Below are 15,848 nucleotides of genomic sequence, written 5' to 3'. Positions count from 1 at the left end.
TATTGCGACACCAGCGACACAACCGATTCAAATTGGAATCGGTTGTGTCACTGGAGCCGGTATACTAACTAGAACCAGCCAGAGTTCCGGTTCATTTTCAGCTGAAATTCGACCTCGTTTTTTGATTTGCTGCAATAGTTGACAACGGTGAACGACCAGTTTTTGACGGCAGCTTGAATCGTGAAATCGTCCAAATCGCAGTTATCCTACCACTTAGCGTAGAACATTATGTTTCGTAGGTTCATCTAAAAAGGACTTAGCTGAGTTTTATCCGTTGGCTTGGTTGATGGCAATGGAATATTACAAGATGAAGTCATCTGAGTAAAAATGCTCAAAAAATGAGTAAATGAGTCGGCGAGCTTGTTTACATAGTATTAGAATCTAAAAGCAATTCGAACCGAGTTCCTTGTGCTGAGTGGAATCAGTCCATGGAAACTGTCAGAAAAGTGAGGTTAAACATTTTCATGCAGACTTTGTTTATAAAAAGCCATTTTGACAGAGCGAAGTTCACTCAGTTGTGAATGAATGTAGTACCGAAATTCACCACTTCATTTACAGTGTTCCCGATAAAATGATACAAAATATACTGAACAGTGCTGCCGAAACGCATATTTTGCGACTCACCATTCTTGCTTTGGTGAAAAAAATATTCAACATTCTTGCAATTTGCAATTTTTAAAATTCCATGAAAAATCCAGGAATCTTCCTAAAAGCCTCATTTAAACGGAAATGTTTATAAAATTATGAAAGCTATCGATATTAAATAAGAAAAAGGGGGGTCAGGTTTGACAAGAAAGGTCTATTCTCATATAAACTGGCATTACCATGATATCAAAATGATGCAAAACTTATTAACCCTTTCATGTCCAACTTTTTTCTAGTGCATGTAGGGTCTCAAAACTATTTTTCTTTGAAAACAATGGGATCAAGAAACACGAAAAACCTTTTTTCATAAGAATAGGGCATTCCCTTGCAGTGCTAGAAGCTGCTCAATTTATACCTTCCAATGTTCAATACAATTCTCCTAGAATATTTCCAACAGTCCAATTGCGTGGAAAACGTAGCCAAAGCCAGATTAAATTGATAAGTTTTATCAGTTTTCAATAATATTACACCATAACGAAGTTATACGAAACATTCATTTTCCGTCGTCAACGTAAACTGTTCCTGGCAGCACAGCTCCATCGACTTATTGCAATAACTTCAGTTCTAGAGCTGATCCTTGCAACTGTTATTGCTGAAATGAAAGACAATATCCACATTTATTAGCCTTACTTGTTTTTGTGAGCAAATTTCGCCTCAATCAAAAATTATAGCTGTTTAAAAACTTTCTTGTCCACAAACAACATGGGCATGGAGGGGTTAAACTAATTAAATATTGTATATTTTTATCTCAAGCTGCGGCGGATCCAGAATAAAATTTCCTAGTGGGTCCGAAATTTTGATTTTGAATTGAACACATTACGCAACATCCGCATGTAATAAAAACCGGTTAATAGTTTAGTTTGGAATGATTTTGAGTGTGAAACTATTTTAAAATTAAAACTAGTTTAAAATTTCTTAACAAGTTGAAACCCCCCGGGGGCCTCCTCCTGGATCCAACACTGAATTCAAGCGTTTCAGCTCTGTTTCAGCGTCAACATCTTAAGTTCGTGACAGTCGACCCATTGTATGTATGTGCAAATCCCACGGATAAGTAATTTACATTTACACCAATATATTGAACATAACCGGCCAGAGAATCATAGTTTGGACAAATGAGAAAGGCACAATTGTACCACTGGGTGGATTAAAACAGGCTTTTTTTCTTACTCTATTAAATAGCATTTTATTAAAAAGATTACAAAAAGCTGCCGCCTAATTCCCCCAAGAAAAAATACCCTTCTAGACGATTGGTGACTAGCAAAACGGTAATAATCCGTGGAAAAGCAAAGAAAGAGCTTTAGGAAACACACGCCTTTGCATGGAAGAAATTTTTTTTCTCATTTTGGGGTCTTCTATAAACAAACTAAAGGCGCTGCAATGGGCAGACCGCTCTCTTCATTTCTATGTGAATTATTCATGGCAAATCTGGAGGAATGTTTCAACGAAAAAACCACCAGAACACTGGTGGAGATAAGTTGATGATAGCTTCTGCGTTATGAAACGTAAAAATTTATCCCAAATGTTGTCTTCGTCCATTTACTCATTCGCTTCATAGTTGTATACGTAGAACAATTAATCGCAGATGGCCTTGTGATCAGATAACAAATACAAACACTGATGAGACATGGAAAGCCGGTATTCACCAAGCCTAAAATAAATTAAATTTATTCTATGGTTGGACTCTTTACGGTATGCCTCATACGTCTAGGCTTTATTCCTCACAATTTTTGCATTTATTTTAAACCCACTTCAGATTTGCGAGGTTCTTCATTCGTGTGAATATGTAGACTGGCTTTCAAGTACTTTTCATAACATTCTCTTCCACCAGCTTCACATTTGTTCCTCTTTTCGATTGTTAGAACAACTGTGTTTCTTGAGACTCCTTTTTACGCGATATTCTTTTCCACACACATGACATTTGAACGGTTTCTCGTTTGTGTGAACATACATATGGGATTTGAGGAGATACCCGCGACAAAATTTTTTACCACATACTTCACAATGGTGCGGTTCATCATTTGTGTGAATATACAGATGGGTTTTGAGGAAGTACTTATCACGAAACTTTTTCCCACAAACGTCACATTTGTACGGTTTTTCCTTCGTGTGAACAATGGTGTGCCTTTTGAGGGCACTATTGTCGCGAAATTCTTTTCCACATACATCACATTTGGGCGGTGTTTTGTTCGTATGACCATTTCTAATATGGGTTTGCAGAACCTGATTTTCGCGAAATTCTTTTCCGCATACTTCGTTTTTGTGCGGGTTTGGATATGCGTGAACATTCATATGTCTTTTCAGGACAATTTTCAGGCGAAATTCTGCGCCACAAACTTCACATTTGAACGGTTTTTGATTTGTGTGAATATACATATGAATTTTGAGGTCATTTTTGAGGCCAAATCCTTTTCCACACACGTCACATTTGTGCGGTTTTTCTTTTGAGTGAGTATACATGTGATTCTTTAGGGAAGTTTTGAGGCGAAACTTTTTTCCACATATTTCACATGCGTACGGCTTTTCGTCTGTGTGAATAGTCCAGTGGTTTTCCAAGCCATGTGAAAACGCAAAGTTCTTACCACACACTTCACATTCGTACTTCAGTTGCTCTGTGTGCACACGCTTATGGGATTTGAGTTGATACTGCATATAAAAGGACTTTTCACACACTTCACACTTGAATGGTTTCTCGTTGGTATGAATAAGCGTATGAGCTGTGAGCAACCTCTGGATGCGAAATCTCTTTCCACACAATTCACATACATATAATTTTTCATTCGAGTGAATTTTCTTATGTTGATTGAGCGGTCCGATGCTGGTGAATGCTTTCTCACACACGTCGCATTTGTGCGATCTTACATTGTGGCTTTTCTTATGTACGTTTAGATCTTTGAGCTTACGATATTCTTTTCCACATATATCACATTCTGTACTAATGAGGCGAAGGGTCCCATGTTTGCTACAGTCAGAAAATTCATTCGTGTTCATGTCTATACCATTCTGGATCGCGAAATTCCAGGACGTAGCGAATAGTTTGTCACAAACTTTACATTTCATTTGTTTCTCACTCGAGTGAGTAACCGTATGCCTATTCAGCGTACTGCGTATATAAAATGCCTTTCCACACACGTTACATATGTGTGGTCTATCATTCGAGTGAAATTTCTTATGTATCAATAGATGACTGACCGCGACAAATGCCTTCCCACACACGTCACATTTTTGCGATTTTTCCTTGTGAGATTGCATGTGGACTCTGATCTGATTCAGCTTGCGATATCTTTTTCCGCACAAATCACATATGTAAGGACCTGGGAAGCTATTGTAAGGTTTAGTAGCAATGTGAATTTTCTTATGTTTATTGAGCTGACCAATTGTGGGAAATGCCTTCCCACATGCGTCACATTTTTTAGATCTTTGCCTGTGATATTTCATATGATCTCTGATAAGTTCGAACGATCGATATTCTCTTCCGCAAAAATCACATATGTACGGATGATTCAATCGATGCTGGTTAAGCAGGAAGATAGATGGGAATTCTCTGCCGCAACTCTCACAGATGTAACAAGTGACATCTGATATCGACTGTCCGGACTCTTGTTCAGTCAGTGTATTGATTTCTATTTCTTCTACCTTTAACGGGATAGAGGTGTTGAATTCGACGGGTTCTTCCAGTTTGATTTCTATTTCTTCTACCTTTAACGGGGTAGAGGTGTTGAATTCGATTGGTTCTTCCAGTTTGATCTCCTCATCAGATTTTGGATTTTGTTTCTCCATAGTCATGTTGTAGCTGGACACCTACAATGTGTAACAAAATTTAGTAAGTTTTCTTGCTTTACGATAGTCGTGTTTGAATAAAATATTTAAGGCCTATTCTAATCGTCAACTAGTGACTTAATTAAACCCTCACAATTTTCTATCTAAAGCCGGTAATGCCGTTGGGCTCTTTTCTTATTTCTATACCGTTTATTCAAAACGTAATATCTAACAAACGTAAACAAACTGAGTTTATTATGCCAAATAAAAGCTAAGCATTGACTCTTTATCGTCCACAAATAATAGAGAAAAATGATAACTCTTTATTATAGTTACTATATTCATAGTTAGGCGGAGACACTGAGCGGAGCCAATTGAACGCGTCAAATGGCGGAGCCAATCGAGCATGACGTCACATAACATGTTTTCTTTGGATGTATATGGAAAGGTATTGTAATTATGGTCATAATTATTTTACTCTTTTCTTGTGTTATCGAGTGTAGAGAAACGAGATCAAGATTTTTTTTGTAACACAAAGAGATATTCGCACAAGTATGAAATCATATCATCAGATCTTCGAATTGGTTTTCTATTCGTACATGTAAAGTTCGTACTCACGACGACAATGAAATCATTAAGCTAGAGCTTGAACATTTGCATGGGTTGCTAGTGTTTTCTACCTGGAATAAGAGCTGCCAGTTTTCCGGCTTTTGTGTCCGCCTAACTCTATATATAGGAACTCTACTCTTTATATGTTAATTTTATCTTAAGTCAAAATGTCACATATACACGCTCATTCAAAACTACTCAAAATTTGAATTGCTTGTACTCAATTTCAAAAGCAGAAGCAATATGTCAAAACATTAGTTTCGATTTGAGTAGAAGTAACTCAACTCATGTGTAGTCATTAAATTTTTAAGCTGTTGGGTAAAAAAAACTTTGTATAGGTGCATGAACGGGACGATAACCAAAAATTAAAAAGGACCTAGCAGTACAGAGAAACGGCGAGAAAACATTCAGAAACTGAAAGAAAAGTTTCTCCCTCGGCATGATACTGTACCTTGATGTGGTCCGGGGGCTTTTCCACCAAAGCAGTATTACAGTGATTATATCACATAAACTTGGGATACGATTATTTTCTTTTTAGTTAAGCTACATTGTGATCAATTTTAGTACTTAACTTGGCGACCTTTATTATCCACTGCCATGGTCAAATAATATACAATGTGGGTTTAGGGCCCAATTCTCTCTGCAGGCACCTCATTCCAAACGTACAAACGTGGCCTATGCGATAACACAAACCTGGTCACAAATACGAACGCCCGCGATCTCGCCAATATTTAAATACCCCGATTGATTAGGTGAACGTTGGAACCTAAGAACCTAAGCTCGCGCAATCATGAATCGGTCACGTCCGGAAATCTCCGGCCTTGATCATAGCAGTCCAAATTCATGCCTTTAGTTGGACCAATAGAAATAAAAACTAGACAAGACGTCCACGTGCGATCGTTGAAGAATACGCGAACATGCGAATGGCCACACGTTTATAAAAATAATGTGTCCACACGAAGTTACATACTAGCACACGCGACAAAAACCTCCACGTACAAACGCTCCAGTCCTTCGCGATCATCCACGTACGACCACACCCACGATCTCGTAAAAACATAACACCCTGGTGACTAAGTGAATGGTTTAGCACTTATAAATTAACAATCCCGGTCTCGAGAGTGAACCTCCAAATGCCCGCGTTCGCGCGATCATGAATCGGTTTCGTCCGGAATCACCTATTCTCGGCCCTAGTAGCATAAGTCCAATGCCTTCAGGTGGACCAATCAAAAATATAATGCTCATATCCACTAAACTACATAAAAATCGAATGCATACACACAAAGTCACATACACGCGACAAACAAATATAAAAATGCTTGAGCCCTTCGCGACCATCCACGAAACCTATACTCGCGCTCTTCCAGACATTATAACATCCCGGTGATAATATGAACGTCTCGGCACTTGTAATCACTCAAACGCAGTCTCAAGCGTGAACCTACAGTCCCCCGAACTTGCGCATTCATGGGTCGTTCGCGTCCGGAAGTCTCTATCCTCGATTCCAGAAGTCTAGGTCCATGCCTTAATTAAATCAATTAGCTCTACAGTTCCAGTGGGACAACTCTCGAAAAAAATCGGCATATTATTAATACTCAATAACAATACTAACTCTTCTCTTTATTTTTTTATTTATTTTCGGTCTCATGCGTTATATTCTTGTGATGACCTTTTCGAGCTCATACATCCAAGAAGAGCAACATTGCTGCCAACAATGATTCTTCTCTGCCATCAGACGTCGCCAGGTTTTAGAACAATGGAGATGTATTCTCATACTCGATGGAATCAGATAAGTAGAAACGATCAACAAACTGCAAGTAGTATATAACACATTTCTTACTTTGACGTATAAATTATTATTCGCATTAAAATATTATTTACAGGCTCCACACATTTCTCAACATACACAAATACACAAATGCTTGACAGGTGACTAGGCCAAGTGCATTCACTCGTAGGATCTATCATTTCGATGATCGCCTCGATTTTACGAAACCAGTGCACAAGTAAGCTGACATAAGCTAGTCTCATCTGGTGAATGCATGTAACCTGGAAACCCCAGACACGACAGGACGAGACGGACAGACTGGACTCGACGGGGCCTAGTTCAGAGTTTTTAAGCATTCTTCAATGCACGGTTAGTGATCTAAAAAAAGAAACATTCGGCATGTTATTTTTCCTTTCATTACTGTATCTTGAGTTGGGTTCATACTGATACTCATTAGCACAGTCAATTGCATATTCTCCCATATACACTCACATCCAAAACGTGCAAACGCCCCTAACTTTCGCGATAACACAAACCTGGTCAAAAACGCGAACTTACATTACAATTTCAATCATCCACACACACCTACGCTCGCAATTTCTCCAACACCCCTTTACTTAAGTGAACATTTCAGCACCTATAACTTTACAATCGCATTAACCCACCACTCGCGCGATCATAGACTGGCTACGTTCAGATTTCTCTAATCTCGATCAGCCTAGCCTTCAGTTGGACCGATCGGGAATGATGCTCATATTCACTAGGCAACACGTTGCTCTACCATACACTGAATATTAATTATTAGATTCACGGTCCGCGCGCGATCGTTCGAGAATACACGTGAATGTGCGAATGGCAACACGGATCTAAAATCGGATTTATGCACTCAAAGTTGGAGACACGCTGGTATTCAAATGCTCGAGCCTTTAGCGATCACACTATTACACAATTAGTAAACGCCCACGCTAACCCAGACAGATATGCACTCCTGGACTCGAACGCTAAAAATCACACCTTCCACGCATACACCACCCAGGACTGAACATTAGATTCATACATACAAAGCAACAAGTAATAATTACAGGTATTCGTCTGGCAACCGGGGGAAGTACATCTCAAACGCAAAACTTATCATTTCAATGATGGCCTTGGATCTGCGTTGCCTGTGTTCAAGGCACCATAGCTTTGTCCGTCAGGTCAAGGGTGTATGAAACCCGCTAGCCACCACCCTCGGCCCTAGCTGCCCATAAAGGGATAAAAAAAAACTGAAAGAAAAGTTTCTATAAGCTTAGTTGATGTATTGAAATGATATTCTTTCATATTTTTTTTTGTAGCTCCTGCCGTTACTACGAGGTTCGGTTCAGAACGAAAGAAGGTGGAGAAAAGATATCGAAATAGATTTTGGACATAGCCATAACGCCAAAGGATTCAGGTTAGTGAAGTTTTCTGTTAGTATTATTAGACATACGGAATGGTAATTTCCCGCATTTGACCTTTGAGTAAAAAGTACTCAAATTTGGCATCTTCATCCCGAACTCAAAACTAAGTAAACAACAAAAACTCATCTTTTGACTATGTGCACTTTTTATGAAATTGAGTGGCTGGCTACTCACTTTTGAGTTGTTCTTAATGAGCGTATAGTATACCAAAGCTTTGCCAATATTTCGTAGATGTGATGTTTTGCGTTGTGATGTTTCTCCAAGTCGACTGTAGTTAGCATGATTTTCCAACGCCAAACCTCATATCTACACTCTCGGTTGCAATACAGCACATGAAATATATCACAACTACAAGCCCGTCTCTCTAAACATCACAGTAAAATGTGCCATCTACAAACGGTGTTGCCAAGACCACATATGTAAAAGAGCATAATAGCAAAAGTGATCGGCAAAATATAATAAAATAATAGTTATCAATTATCTCCCTATTATCTTCGCGAAAAACATGTAATATGCCTATACGATCCTGCAATGAGTAAATGCAGAGGTGATAGTAGAATTAATAGCCTTCTGTGTGCTTTTATTGTGAAATAAATTTGAAAGTTGCAAGAAAATTTTTGCACGCGATTTTCTCCGTTTGACGTTTCTGTTAGATATGATGTAACAAAAAAATCGCTCTTGATTTATTCTGCAGAATTAGGAAATCCACCATGAGGTTTGTTTGACAATGCAGCGAGGGGTTTTGTCAACAAGTTTGCTCCTGCGAACAGAAAAAACCCGTCCGACGACCATACTTCGTTAGCCCGATTCGCTTGATGTTACGTCAAAAGAAACAATCAGCTGATCAGAAATGTCTCATGAATTGCCTAATATTGCACAGTTCCCACCAAATCGAACTGCACAGTATGAAAGCAATGATGAAAGTGTGATGAATCAAAAGTTTCCTTATATAGTTTCCTTATAGTACATTTTTGGTGTAGATCCGGTCTAATCGGCATTTCTGCCCTAGGCCAAAAATGTGTGCCCCCCTCAACCCAAATTTCAAACTAGGACGGATTAGCGCAAGGGCGCCATTTAAACACCTTTTTCAATATGAAAAATATCATTTTGTACTATTTGATAACATTATTATTATTATCATTGGTTATGCATTCTTACCTTTCCGTTTTCATAATTTACCTTGTTCTTTTGAGAGTATAGATTCCATTTTAGATTTCACCTTCTTTCTCTGTAAAGTACGAGTGGATTAGGACATTTGATGTTACCTTAATCCCCAGTTATGTCGGCGTTCTCCGCCTGTCCTGGGTCAGTTGGTGCTTCCCTTTGTTATTTCTTTCTTCTTTGTTAGTCCTTTTTCCGTTCTGTTAGTGAGTTTCTTATGTGTCCACGATTTCATAGGTTATTCCGCTCGTACATGAAAGATAGATTAGACGAAGATATCTTTAATGGCGATCTTATTTATGGGAATGTTAATGTGGATTCTTTTAGCCTTCCGATGGGGGCGCTGAATTGTGCGACACTAGCAGTACATATTTTATTTCTCAGCTTTGTGGGATCGTATATTGCTTGAGGTGTTGCGGGTCTTCGATCAGCGATATATACTGAGTACCATCATCTTTTTGTTCACTCAAAATAATCCCATGCATGAGTTTTTGAACATCTTTGAGCCTTCATTAAGCCTTAATAAATCCTTATCCGATTACTTGTCCGCTTCTCCAAAGAAAAAAAAGCTAAAACGATAGAGAAAGGAAAAAGGTGAGTGTTATGGATAAATAAAGTTATTTTGGCCACTCAGTATGGTTCAACGGACATGAAACAGGAACATGGTTAGTCATATTTTGTGATACATACACACTTGAATATTAAATATTTTTAATTATATTATATTATAGTTTATTGACCCGAAGCAGTTGGCAAATTATGACAATGTATACTAAACTGCTTTTAATGAGGTACATGTTTCTATTTCAAAGTCTTCGATTGATCCAGTGATTGCCATCGGCTCAGGCACTTTTGCGCGTCAAGCATTCACTGACTTACAATCGAATTGTGCCTCGACCAACCTGGCACAACGTGCCCATTCCCCTTACTGAGCAAAAGGGCAGGGACATGAAAGTGTGATGAATCAAAAGTGTGATCAAAAGTGCAACTCCTTCGACCTGATAAATTATTGACATAGAAAAGAGTCAAAAACCAACTTCTTCTTACTTTTAGTAACTGGAAGGTTAGCATGGCTGCCAGTATCCCGGTTTTTCCAAAAATTTGATGGAAAAAGTTAATTTTTTGTCGATTTCATATCATTTCATTTGGCAACCGTGAAAAAAGTGTGATAACGAAGTGCATCAAAAATCCAACTTTCAAATCTCGCGTGTTTTTTGTAAACGGCCAATAAGCATACTGTCAAATTTCACTTTGAGAGAATATGCTGGACAAACCGTAGCTCGCCAAGAGTGGACGTTGGCATTTTATAAAAGAGAAAAGTTTTCTCTTTCGTTTACTGCTGTCACTAATAATCGGCGATTGATGGTTTGGCCAGAATTTCCTCTCAAAGTAAATTTTGACAGTATGCTTATTGGCCCTTTTCAAAAAACACGCGTGAAATATTCAGATTTCTGACAGCTCATTTACAACCAATCTCGACAAACATACACTGAAAAAAATGCAAACGTTAATTCTATTTGCTTCAAACCGCTTAAAATTCATATGGAGAAGAAATGCTATTGTTATCACCCGCACACATACCTTCTATGTGTCAACTGTATAAACTATGTATGCACACACATAAGTTATATGTGCATATTGTTATAGAATGGGGTTTTATGTGCCTAATAGTTATGAAATGTGAATGTAAGATTAATATTTCTTGTAAATACACACATAAGGTTTATGTACCAGCAAATAGTGTCTATATGCCTCCGTTAATTGCAAAAATCTATGTGTAAAATCAATAGGCATAACGTTTACTTTTTTTTGAGTGTATGATTACGGCCTAAAAGCTAACTGTCAAAATCCACTTTGAATGGAAATTCCAGACAAACCGTTACTAGTCGAGCATAGTTCACAACAGTTTATGAAAGAGAAAACTTTTCGCTTTCGTTTATTATCAACATCTGTCATTGGCGTGTAACGGTTTGTCCGGAATTTCCATTCAAAGTGGATTTTGACAGTTGGATTTTAGGCCGTAATCATATGTTTGTCGAGCAATGTAGTATATACAGGTGTGGCTAAGATAACACTTTGTCGTAACATGAATCTTACATGAGTGGTGTGAGTGATCTCAGAATAAATTGACTTGCTTTCGTTATACCGTTCGTTCCACTCCTATAGGGCTGTCAAAGAAAAATCAGGTAACTGCTCACGCCCAACGATAATCGCATTTGATTTACACCATACGCGCACACATTAGTCGGAATGAGAAAGGCTATGTTTCATGCAGCGAGAGATACCGTAAACCGGGGTGACATTGATCACTTTTCGAAGTAATCATTACATATTTTTAGACGCAACACATTTTTTTCAAGTTTAATATTTTTAAACCATGTACTGATGTATGGAGAACAAGATTGGATGGTTTTACCTTAAATTGTCCGTTTACAGCTACAGCTTACAGTCAAAAATAATTTCAAGTTGAAGTCCGTTTTCGTGTTCCGAGGTGACTTTGATAACCTGCATGTTCACCCACATTAAGTTATTGATGTCAATGTTTTTTATTCAAATGTTTGTTTAAACTAATTCTGGAAAGATACTCACTGTTAAATAGATGTTAATTAGTATTATACAAAGTATTTCAATGCACTGTAAAATTCGAGTAACCAAAATTCGTATAATTTGTGTCCAACTAGAATAAAAGATTCTGAAAACCTTTAAAACTGCCAAAATTGTTTTGTTTCAGTGTTTTATCAATGTTCAAAAAGTTTCATCCATTTTAACACGTTGAAATATTGAACAATAAAAAAATATTGCGAATTTTAGCTTAAAATAATTTGGAATAATTGCCAACTAGTTTCATAAAAAAATGTATTCAAAGCAATCTCTTAAAATTAAATTTAGCATATCCCAATCTAAAGGAACATAAAACCTCGCTTGTAATTCATTACTCTTGCTCAAATCTGAGATTTATTTGTTTTATAAAAAATATACACCTTACGAAGCTTCGTAAAAATCAGGTAATTCAAATTTGTAGTTTTTATACCCAAAAACCGAACAATATACTAAAAAGTATAACAAATCAGTATTTTATAAGTTTAGAGTAAAAATCATTGCAAATTAAAATGATTCTGTAGACTATTTTGGTTTAATAAGCGATCTACGAAAAAAGTATCGAGTGATCAAAGTCTTCCCGATGATCAAAGTCGGTTTACGGTAGCTGCATATGAATGTCTCGACTGAGAGAAGGGCGTGGAGGTTAAAACACAGACTAGCAGACATAACACTCGAAAACGATGCTTCGCCCGCTTTAACGGTCATTTTAAATATATTTGTAGTTGGGACTGCCCATAAACGCATAAGAGTCCCATGTGGATTTTTGTCGAAAATGAGTTATCCGTTGCATTGTATTCTGTATCACCACTGAAACACACTGTACAAATAAGATTACCGGGTTTGTTCAGAAAATATCAAAAAAATACCAAAACATGGTTGTCCCATCCATTTGGCTCAATGGATGGGACAATCTTGAACAGCGTTTTTCTCGGCTTGCTGTTTTTCAACATGGGACTCTTATGCTGTTATGGGCAGTAGACCACTAGTGAAAAATTGTTCCCAAACCTAAGGGGTAACCCATCAGCAAATGGGACTGTGAATAAAAGGTGGAGCTAGTGTTCTGGGAAAATTGCCGGATCGATGTTTTGTGTGCGAATTCCCTCATAGTGTTATGTCTGTTAGTCTGTAGTTAAAATATCGCTGGAAAAACACGTACCGAAATATGTATAATTTACATATTTTTCTTGGATCAATCTAATAATAGCCATAAGAAACCGGTAATAGATACTTCTAAAGTGTTTCTCAGTCTAAAGCTATATGCTGTCTTTGATTTTTCTGATGCAGCAGACGTTAAAGTTATCCCTAATAAAAAATACTATACACGAACCTTAACCCATAGTGTCAAATGATTCCACATATTGTTGGATGATACCCTAAAGAGGTCGTTAAGCTCTTAAATCATACGATGTTTATTAGGGATGCAATCGATTTTTTTTTCACTTCTTTGTGCGCTAAATAACAAATAAAAAATTATTTTATAAAATTAAATTATCACGACCACCCTTCCATCTATATCCGTATCCTTTTACTGGGATAACTGTCAAGAATGCTAACCCATGATCAGGGTACGCGACGACCCGTCATCAAAGAGTGCATAAGAACCACCATAATTATTATGAAGGATAACTTGAAACATTCCCACATATTTCATTGAGTATCATTCGATTTGAATTACAAGTCAAACGAGTAGTCACGACACTCCGGTTATGTCCTAGACATTACCCACCCATCTTTTTGACTGGGCTGCTAGTCAACGCGAAAAAACTGAACACAAACGACTGTTGCATACACTACGACGGTCGAATAGCAAAATCTGCAAAGACTTTAACAACGCTGTCAACACTTTAACAGTACAACTGCACGGATGGCGTAGACTGACGTATACGGATTTCATCAGACCAACGAACGTTAAGTGGAATGGCAAGAACAACATAATCATAAATTGTGCAACTCTTTATGCGTTACGGGTGCTTGTAATTTTGTTATTTTATTGAGCACGAGCTTCCTAAACCATTGCAACATCATGAAACGAGTTGAATTTTGTCTTGGACAATGATTTTAAATAGCTACCTTAAATTTATAAATTAAACCATATGCAGCGTCTCAAAAAAGCTTTGGATAACAAAACCCTTTCACGGGAGATTTTGCTCGCTTCGACAGATTACCTGCGTAATTTTTTGACATTTCTATTGTAGCACACGACCATTAATAAATATCTTCAGCTGCATAGTTCGATTAACACATGTGACATTTACTTTACTTCGAGTGAACTGATTTGTGACGGCTGAGGGAAGAGCTATAAGCAAATTCTTTTCCACACACTTCACATTTGTGCGGCTTTTCGTTTGAGTGAACAGTCATATGTAATTTGAGAATACCTTTCCCGCGAAATATTTTTTCACACACTTCACATTTGTACGTTCTTTCGTTTGTGTGACCATACATATGGGCTTGGAGGGTTCTCTTTTTACGAAATATTTTTCCACACACTTCACATTCGTGCGGTTTTTCGCTAGCGTGAGTAAACATATGCACTTTGAGGTATTTCCCTACACGAAAATCCTTTCCACACACTTCACATGTGTGCGGTTCTTGATATGTGTGCAAATGCATATGATTTTGAAGGACACTTTTGAGGCGAAAGGCTTTACCACACACTTCACATTTGTGCGGTTTTTGATTGGTGTGGATGTACATATGATTTTGGAAGGTTTCATTGCGACTGAATCCTTTTCCGCACACTTCACATTTGTGCGGTTTTTCGTTTGTGTGAATAGTCCAGTGGAGTTTTAAAGTTTGCAAAAATTTAAATTCTTTACCACACTCTTCACATTTGTACTTAGTAGGATCCGTGTGCACAAGCTCGTGTGATTTGAGGTGATAGCGTTGACGATAGCATTTTCCACACACTTCGCACTTGAAAGGTTTTTCATTGGAGTGAACAAGCATGTGAGCTGTGAGATAGCTTTTCGTGCTGAATCCCTTTCCACACGATTCACATACATATGGTTTTTCATCCGAGTGAATTTTCTTATGTGCATTGAGTTTACCAATTGTTCTAAATGCTTTCTCACATACGTCACATTTGTGAGATGCTATATTGTGAACTGTCTTATGTACTTTAAGCTCTTTAAGCGTGCGATATTCCTTTCCACATATAGTACATACTGTACTAACTATGTGAAGAGATTCGTGTTTGCTACACGCAGAAAGTTCGTTCGTGTTCATGTCTATTCCATTGTGGATCGCGAAGTTCCAGGACATAGCAAATACTTTTCGACACACATTACAATTGAAATATTTTTCGCTCAAGTGAATAGACGTGTGCCTTTTTAGCTGACTGCGCATGTGAAATGACTTTTCACATAATTTACATTTGTATGGTATATCACTCGAATAAAGTTGCTCGTGGTTTTTGAGTTGGCCTGCTGTGAAAAATGCTTTCTCACACACGTCACATTTGTGAGGTTTTTCCTTGTGATATTTCATGTGGACTCTGATCTGACTCAGCTTGCGATATCTTCTTCCACACAAATCACATAGGTAAGGTGTTGGGTTGCTACGGTATGGTTTACCAATGTGAATTTTCTTGTGTTGATTGAGTCGATTAAGTGTGGGAAATGCTTTCTCACAAACGTCACATTTGAGAGATTTTTACCTGTGATATTGCATATGATCTCTGATAAGAGCGAACTCACGGAATTCTCTTCCGCACAAATCACATATGTAAGGATGGTTCCATTGATGATGCTTAAGCTGAAAGATAGATGTGAATTCTTTGTCACAAAGCGCGCATCGGTGGCTAACGGCATCGGATATCGACTGTATGAACTCTACTTCAGGTAGTGTATCTATTATTTCGATTTCTT

At 37.7% G+C, this 15,848-nt stretch overlaps 2 protein-coding genes across 10 annotated transcripts in view; both read right to left on the bottom strand.

Annotated features, from left to right (window-relative positions):
• Nucleotides 1-1,801: 1,801 nt before the first annotated feature.
• Nucleotides 1,802-15,848, bottom strand: part of LOC131693735 (zinc finger protein 728-like) — a 49,035-nt gene continuing 34,988 nt past the window's right edge. The window contains exons 1-3 of one of the 9 annotated variants that reach the window (XM_058981845.1): nucleotides 4,556-4,739; nucleotides 4,342-4,443; nucleotides 1,803-4,278 (exon numbers count right to left, since the gene is read on the bottom strand). In XM_058981845.1, coding sequence (XP_058837828.1) covers nucleotides 2,476-4,278; nucleotides 4,342-4,428 — 1,890 coding nt within the window. In that variant the 5' untranslated portion in view covers nucleotides 4,429-4,443; nucleotides 4,556-4,739 and the 3' untranslated portion in view covers nucleotides 1,803-2,475. Of the gene's footprint in view, nucleotides 4,444-4,555; nucleotides 4,741-11,794; nucleotides 11,904-15,848 lie in introns of those variants that run through there. The other 8 variants (XM_058981839.1, XR_009306309.1, XR_009306308.1 and 5 more) reach the window with 8 other exon arrangements.
• LOC131693739 (zinc finger protein 728-like) lies at nucleotides 13,588-15,834 on the bottom strand. The gene has a single exon (XM_058981855.1). The coding sequence runs from the start codon at nucleotides 15,466-15,468 to the stop codon at nucleotides 14,236-14,238; it is 1,233 nt and encodes a 410-aa protein (XP_058837838.1). The 5' UTR covers nucleotides 15,469-15,834; the 3' UTR covers nucleotides 13,588-14,235.

This window comes from Topomyia yanbarensis, chromosome 3 (genome assembly GCF_030247195.1).
Source record: "Topomyia yanbarensis strain Yona2022 chromosome 3, ASM3024719v1, whole genome shotgun sequence".
NCBI lineage: Eukaryota > Metazoa > Arthropoda > Insecta > Diptera > Culicidae > Topomyia > Topomyia yanbarensis.
This window is presented reverse-complemented; position numbering and strand designations above follow the sequence as displayed.

Coding starts and splice junctions, on each gene's coding strand:
- LOC131693739 (XM_058981855.1), bottom strand. CDS start 15,468: ATGAAATATCACAAGGAAAAACCTCACAAATGTGACGTGTGTGAGAAA.